The 7,908-nt window shown below is 54.5% G+C and overlaps 1 protein-coding gene across 1 annotated transcript in view; it reads left to right on the forward strand.

Moving 5' to 3' along the window:
- GRIN1 (glutamate receptor, ionotropic, N-methyl D-aspartate 1) overlaps positions 1-7,908 on the forward strand; it is a gene marked incomplete at both ends in the record, with an annotated part of 27,303 nt that overhangs the window by 11,948 nt on the left and 7,447 nt on the right. The window contains 8 exons of the mRNA XM_010135998.1: positions 856-918; positions 1,692-1,792; positions 2,366-2,487; positions 3,008-3,182; positions 5,221-5,365; positions 5,463-5,546; positions 6,694-6,829; positions 7,669-7,796. Coding sequence (XP_010134300.1) covers positions 856-918; positions 1,692-1,792; positions 2,366-2,487; positions 3,008-3,182; positions 5,221-5,365; positions 5,463-5,546; positions 6,694-6,829; positions 7,669-7,796 — 954 coding nt within the window. The remainder of the gene's footprint in view (positions 1-855; positions 919-1,691; positions 1,793-2,365; positions 2,488-3,007; positions 3,183-5,220; positions 5,366-5,462; positions 5,547-6,693; positions 6,830-7,668; positions 7,797-7,908) is intronic.

Raw genomic sequence — 7,908 nt, forward strand, 5'->3', positions numbered from 1 at the left:
GGGTAATTGCCCCCCAACCCACCTGCCCCTAGACCAGGAGTGATGCTCTGGCCAGCAGCGTGGAGACTACCAAGCAGTGAACCCCACTAGCCACGCGCAGGGCGAGGTTATGGGCACCATGGTCTCCAGCAGCTGCACCTCCCAGGGCCACCTGTGTGCCATGGAGCCACAAAGTGCCCTTGGCCCTCCCAAGCACCAGGTAAAAGCTGCAATGTCATCCCATGATCACCATTGCTTCATATTGCCACGCTTTGAGCCAGCTCGGGACGTAGAGAGCTTTTCCTTTCTCTTTCGGACGGCAACAGAGCTCCAAAATGCTGCTCCCTCCTTGCCGGAGGTGAGAAGTTCAGCTGAGACACCTCACTTGCTGTGAACTCTCTTGGGGTGAACAGGAGTGTGATATCACAGTGACGGTAGTAATGCTGATACTCTTAACTGTAACAGCTTGCATTTATCCAGCGCTTTCCGTACACAACATTTTGTCCTTTACTTCCACGGTAATCCCATGGAGATCCCACCACTTAGGCCCTTAGAGACGCATAGATTGTTTCTGAGTTTAAGATAAAAATTTCTTGCTGAAGAATTCCCCAGTCCCACAAGGGAAACGCAACTGCATCGTGACAGCCGTGAGACTCAGGCTTGCTCTAACCAGTACGGCTTTGCACCGTGACGCTCCCGTCAGAGCTGAGGCACTCTCTCCTGATAGTGGTTTTTGCGAGCTCCAGCGTTATAGAGACCCTTTAGCAAACAGTGGAGGAGGAGGTGGATGTTGGATTGCTTTACTACACGTCATTTTCAACTGTTTATAATATTCTTCTGTGTCTACATATTTTCTCTGTGCACATTATTCATCAGAGTAAAAAAAGGAACTATGAAAACCTCGACCAACTTTCCTATGACAACAAGCGAGGACCCAAGGTATATATGCATGGAAATGCACGCCGCCCACCAACCTAACTAGCAAATGAAAAATAGCCACAGCCACCAGAAAAATAAAAAAGAAAAATAAAAAAAAAGAGAAAGAGAAAAAAAATAAAAGAAAAGAAAAGAAAGAGAAAAAAAAAGATCCATGACTATGTTTCTTGGTAGCACGTTTTTATGTTGAGATAGTTTGGTTTGGACTTGAGAATGGAACCCCAGCCAGCTGACCCTGGAAGGATTTCTTTTGGAAACATGCATGTGAACCAGTAATTAACTTGCAAGTTTCTTTTTTTGTTTTTTTGGGTTTTTTTTTGAAAAGTTGAACCAACCCCCTTTCCTCCCCAAAGGAAACGGTTCCTTGGTGTAAGTTGCTCACTTTTACTCCCAAAGGTTAACCCTGTGCAATATGTTTTTTTCATTTCCCATGTTTTTGAAAAACAACACTCGTTTGAGTTTTCAATTGCATTTCAAAGCCTTTTTCTCTTTCCTGTACAATGCACGCCTCTTTTTGGGTCTTGATTGACTTCAGTTTGCATGCACAGTGCAAAAAAAACCAAAAAAGCCAAAACCTTTAAAGAGAAAGGAAGGAAGGAAAAGAAAGAAAAGAAAGAAAAGAAAAGAAAAAAAAGAAAAAAGTAGCTATAACCAACCTTATTTAGCAGAGTTTTGTGCAGTTTAATGAATTCTCTTGACCCTTTCCTAGATAGCATGGCTCTCACCAGCAGTCCTGGGGCTCCCACACTAACCAGCTTTGCTCACACTGATCACAGGCTGAGAAAGTGCTTCAGTTTGACCCCGGAACCAAAAACGTGACGTCGCTGCTGCTGGAGGCTAAGGAGCTGGAGGCTCGTGTCATCATCCTTTCTGCCAGGTAAGGTTGAGCCGTCCCTTCCCCTCTCTGCTCTGATTTCCTCAGCCTCCCCTTTGGAACGCTGCCGAGCGCTGGAGTCAGTGTGGATTTGGGGCACGTCGTCCCTTCAAGGAGCGTGGGAGATTACCCCGCAAAGCCCCGTGTGCCAGGCAAGCAGTGGACACCATGCACGCTGCTGGCCAGGGAGGTGCAGCTGTGAGCGTGGTTGCGATGTCTGGCTGTCCTGCAGCCCTTAGCAGCAGCAGGAGCACCAGTGGTTCCTGGTGAAGTATCCTGATCCACTTGTGAAGGAGGGGAATCTTATTGTCCCCATCCCTATAGATGGTGAGCAGTAAGGAATGGGCCGGATCTGCAGATGCTCAGCAGGCCTGGCTGCTGCAGGATTGGATGAAGCTGAGAAAGGGTCCCACTTAATCAGAGAATTAGCCATTGCCCATGAGAACCAGTTGGTAGAGGAGGGCTGCCCGGGGAGGGGTTTTCCCCAGCCCTGCCACCCTCTTAGGGTCCAATACAGGAGAAAAGGGGCCATCTGGCACCTGGAGCCACATTGCCGTTCCCTTCTTCTCGTTGCAGTGAGGATGATGCGGCCACGGTGTACAGATCAGCAGCCATGCTCAATATGACGGGCTCCGGCTACGTGTGGCTGGTGGGGGAACGGGAGATATCGGGCAATGCCCTGCGTTACGCCCCTGATGGTAGGCACCTGCCGGAGGCACCCGCCCTGCTGCCAGCCAGCTCGGAGGAGCCTGCTCGGAGCTGGGATGAGTGGCACCTGCCCTCCTGGGGACCCCTTGGGCTGGGGGATCACGATGCCGTGGTGGTCCCAAGCGAGCGGAGGGTCCCACGTGTTGCTCTCCTCTCCCTTTGCCCGCTGATGGGGAGACATCAGCCTTGGTCGCACTCCCCAAATCCAGCTGGCCGGGGCCTTGCAGGATGACTGTCACCTGGGGAAGAGGCTCGGGCGAGGGGATGGGGATGGAGCATGGCAGGGCTCTGGTCCACATAGCTGTCCCCAGTCCCAATCCGGCAGGACAATGCCAGCCCAGCATGGCTGCAGCTACTTGCCCTGCCTGCCCCTGCCTGAAGCTCAGGCATCCAAGGGTTCCTCAGCCCCGTAACCATGTGCTTGCTGGCCCCCAAGCCCTGTGTGTGGGAGTGATGCTGGAGCAGCTGGTGTGCCCTGCTGACCCGCCTCCTCCCCTCTGCTCGCGGCAGGAGTGATCGGTTTGCAGCTCATCAATGGCAAGAACGAGTCAGCTCACATCAGTGACGCTGTTGCAGTGGTGGCCCAGGCCGTGCACGACTTGTTTGAGAAGGAGAATATCACAGACCCACCGCGGGGCTGCGTGGGCAACACCAACATCTGGAAGACTGGACCCCTATTCAAGAGGTATTAGGGGAAGGGTCCTGCTGGAGAGAGCAGAGGACCTGCTGGGGGAGAGCTGGAAAAGGTGGGAGCATGTGGAAAAGGGCAGCACAGCAGCTTTGTTCAAATTATCCGTCACTAAAGCTTTGTGGCACGTGGCACAGGACTGCTTGGACTCTCCTGCATGGTTCAGGTTGTGAGGGGTGCATCTCTCCTAGAAAACTAGCCAGGATAGGGGCTCAGGCACTGGTCCCCTGTTTGTCCGGGCTGTTTAGGCATCACTGGCACCAATTCTGTCCATGCCAACACTTGGGTAATGCCTGTGCAGCTGGTAACAGTGTGGGCAGGGAGTAACTCCCACAGGAAAAGATCTGAGGGCCACGGAGAGATGAGCTCCTCCAGTGAGGATCTTAATTCTGTGGGTGGAAGAGAGGAGAAAGGGGGTTTCTGCCAAATCAGGGAGGGAGGATACTGCTGTCAGATGGGAGCTCAGTGCTGCAGAGATGTGTCTTGCTGAATATTTCAGGGCTGCAGCACGGGTCAGCATGGGGGTGTCACGGAGGCACCCACAGAACAGACGACAGCAGCAGCTACCCAAAACCTGGGCATTTACTGCAATCGAAGCTGCCTGGCACCCCAACTGATCAAAATTAATGACAGGATCGAATGTCAGTGGGGAATTTATCACCACACAACAGATTCCTGAACACCCAAACATGCCCTTCAAGGCAGATGAACTGCAGTGCGCTCACCCTCACGCAATCCCAGCAGATACCTCAGACATTGTCCTGATCCGAGGGGAGAGTCCCCACCTGCTGCTCCAAGGAGGAGCAACTCCAACTGGGTTCTCTGACAGGGCTCCTTTAACACCCTCCTGGGGTGTGGGCTGGGGCACTGCCATACACCCTCACTCAATCCCAGCAGATACCTCAGACATTGTCCTGATCCGAGGGGAGAGTCCCCACCTGCTGCTCCAAGGAGGAGCAACTCCAACTGGGTTCTCTGACAGGGCTCCTTTAACACCCTCCTGGGGTGTGGGCTGGGGCACTGCCATCAGTGAGCACAGCTGGGAGGCACCAGGCAGCCGCTGGCACTGACCTGCTCTGTACCAGGTGCTTGTGCAGGGCCCTCTGTGCCAGCTGCGTGTGAGCAGCCGGGCTGTCCGTACCTGACACAGATCTCTGCGTGGCACAGGCTGCTCTCTGCTGTAGCACCTGCTGGTGCAGTGTTTGCCGGTGGTGGGGTCTCAGCAGATCGCGTGTCATCTCACAGCCGTGAGCGGTGCTGCCTTCCCGAGAACCCCGTCGCTGCAGGGGCTGGAGCCTCTTCTGCAGGCTGGACCGTGGTGAAGCAGCAGTTCCCTTTGCAGCGTGGCTCCCAGGTGTTGCTTTTGGCAATGGGGTCTTGTGCCAGGGGCTGCTCTCTGCAGACATGGTCAAGGTGTCTGTGGGATGCCCTTTCTGTAGATCTGTCTTCTGTTGAGCACGAGACCTGCAAAGGCTGAAGATCATCTTAGAAAAATGTCTGGCATCCTCTGCAGCGACAGTCTCTGGCATGAGCTGTTCGAAGTTGTTCTCCATGGTGCCCTGCAAGTGGCTCAGGCAATTCTGTGTCTTCACTGCTGTCTTTCCAGGGTTTGAGGGGCTGGTTCTCCCCTCGGTGGTGTATGTGTGTGCGTGGGGCACTGCCCAGGCTCTGAAGGGCTGGTGCCATTCAGAAGCACCAGAAGCGGTGGCATGGACAGAGGTTCCAAGGAACCCCCAGAAGAAGGTGTCCTCGGATGCTGTGGGACAGATCATTCCTTAGGGGAATGGGACTGATCTGGTGGAAAACAAGGGGCAATGACAACAGGTATGGTAGTGCAACTGACTCCACCCCCCAGGAGGGGATGACCACGGGTCAGATGACCACGAATCACAGGTAGCCTTGACTGGTCTTCTATAGGGCAGCGGACACATGGCAGGCAACTGAGAGAAAGCGTTTGCCTTTCCGATGCTGCCTTACTTGTCCCAATGGCCACAGCAAGTTATCTAGGTTGGCCCTGCTGTGTTTCTCTCCATAGGGTGTTGATGTCCTCCAAGTACTCGGAGGGTGTCACTGGACGGGTGGAGTTCAATGAGGATGGGGACAGGAAGTTTGCCAACTACAGCATCATGAACCTGCAGAATCGGAAACTGGTCCAAGTTGGGATTTACAATGGCAGCCACGTACGTACGGGCCTGGACTGGTTGGGTAGGAGGGGTGTGCGCTGCGGTATCTGCCTATGGCCTCATGTCTATCTCCTTCCTCTGGGACTGATTGCAGGTCTTGACCAATGACCGGAAGATTATCTGGCCAGGGGGAGAAACCGAGAAACCTCAAGGCTATCAGATGTCGACCAAGTTGAAGGTAACAGCAAATGGCATTAGGGTTGGCAGGTGTCCTCAGCTCTCTGCATGCAGGGCTGTGACTTATCTGCCTCCGGCTTCCACTGCTGCCTCTGCAGCTGTTGGCAGCATTTGCAAAACCAGGGCACCTGCCATCCTGGAGAGGATATAGCAGAACCACTTTGAGGAAGTGCTGGAGGGTGTTCAGAGCTAGACCTCCAGCTGGTGACAAACTAGGCAGGGTGGCAAGTGTCCTTTGGTTTGGAAAGAGACAGCTGGAAAGCGGACATGAGAGAGAACAGCAGAGGAGCGATAGAGGGATAAGGTGTTCTCGACTCCTCATGGCTTGGGAGCCAGAGGGCACCTGGTACGTGTTTGCAGGAAGTGCAGGGATGGGCTCCTTTGGCCAAGCCAGAGTTCAGTTCTGGAGCTCGCTGGTGCTGGACAGTGAGAGGCCAGGAGGAAACTGGTTCAAAAGAAGATCAAACAAGCTGGTGGAGGGTGGACAGGCTGGTGGCTGCAACGCTGGGCTCAGAAAATCCCTGAAGACCTGATGGCCAGAAGCTGGAGGTGACACTGGGAGGTCCCTCTATTCCTGCTTTTCTTCCCAAGCTTTTTCCTTAAGTGTAGCCCAGCAGGCATGTTAGTGACTGGATCCTGGGCAGGCCGGTCTTACCGGTATGACCATTCATTTGTCCTACTCTCCAGGCAAGGGAAATCGCATGTTCCCACTGGCAGCGAGCCCTTAGTCCTGAAGAGATGGTGCAGACTGGTTGGGATGCTGCTTCACTGAAAAGGTCCAGGGCAGGACTGAAGTACCTGTGTTATCTTGGGGCAGTGTCTGGAGTGCCGTTCAGAGCACTAATCCTGGCTACACCGCTAGGGAGAGGGGTGTGAAAGGCATTGAGGCCAAGGTGAAAGTGCCACACCAAGGAGGATGCTGATATGGCTGTTCCTCATCCCGAGTCAAAGGAAAGCGAATGTTCTCCGTGCCAAAGCCAGGTCCTGATGCTGGGCTGAGTGGTCTCATGTGCTGAGGTGGTAGCTCAGGAGGGCACCACAGCGTTTTGGCCATGCCTGTCCGGAGAAGGCAGCCCAGCTCCGCACCTAGAGGAATATATCTCTGCAGGGGAACGGACACAGGCAGGTGTTTGTGCTTTACCTCACAGATCGTGACGATCCACCAAGAGCCCTTTGTGTATGTGAAGCCCACGCAAGCAGATGGGACGTGCAGGGAGGAATTCACCATCAATGGGGATCCTGTGAAAAAGGTCTTCTGCACTGGACCCAATGAGACCATCCCAGGTAACTCAGTCTGGTGGTGAGCGCAGCGGCTCCCCCAGCCCACCCAGCTGAGGAAGACTCCCATCCCAAGATGGGGTCTCAGGGAGGGTGCTCAGTTACACAGGAGGCCCAGAGGACAAGAAGCAGAAAGGTGGCAGCACGTTCACCCCCAGAGTAGTGCTGTGCAGTAACTGGGCACTGGCACTCAGGTTTTCGACCCCAACAGAAGACTTTGCCACTGTCTCTTTTGGGTGGGCTCAGGGCTGTTTTGGGGGATTGCACCCCATGTTTGTGCCTCCTGACATGCTCTGCCTTGATCTCAAGCAGCAGCAAGAACCCCGAGGCACAGGAGCACCTGCTGCACTGTTTCAAACCATATTTCAGGAGTAGGAGTGAGCACCCGGTGGGGTGTGCGAGCTGCTCAGCAGTGCCAGCCTTGCCCAGATCCACCTGAAGTGCATCCCCTTGGTCCATCCTTCTTTCCTGTACACAGCTCCGCACTCTCCAGCCCCGAGTCCTGTCCTGGGCTGGGTTCAACCTGATGGGCTCCTGATAGCACTCCTCCAGCACAGCCTGCAAGCACTAAGCTCCCTCTGTCCCCTGCAGTGGGTCGGTAGCACCAACTCTCAGCCCACCCCACAGCAAATGAGAGCCCTTTGCCCCCAGCTTGCCAGCACCCGTAGGTGATGGAAGCAGCAGGAGAGGGTGGGCAAGACCCTACCTGGATAGTGTGATTCCATCTCACACAAAACCAGAGCTAGCCTGGTGGCTGCTCGTGCTGGGGACAGCTGTGGGTCTTCCATGGGGTCCCTGGCAAAGGGCTGCCTCCACTTGTCCCCCCCATTTTCTCCCACCCACAGGCCGTCCTACTGTGGCACTGTGCTGCTATGGCTTCTGCATTGACCTGCTCATCCGGCTGGCAGGGGTGATGAACTTCACCTATGAGGTTCACCTGGTGGCTGATGGTAAATTTGGTACCCAAGAGCGGGTGAGTTTGGGCAGCTTGTGATCTGTCTTTGTCTGTGTCGTATGTTGAAACACCCCTGGGCCCTTCTCCGGAGCAGGGGTGGGGTGGGAGGGCACCTGTCATGGTGGGGGGG

This window comes from Buceros rhinoceros, unplaced genomic scaffold, assembly GCF_000710305.1.
Source record: "Buceros rhinoceros silvestris isolate BGI_N320 unplaced genomic scaffold, ASM71030v1 scaffold18385, whole genome shotgun sequence".
Lineage (NCBI taxonomy): Eukaryota > Metazoa > Chordata > Aves > Bucerotiformes > Bucerotidae > Buceros > Buceros rhinoceros.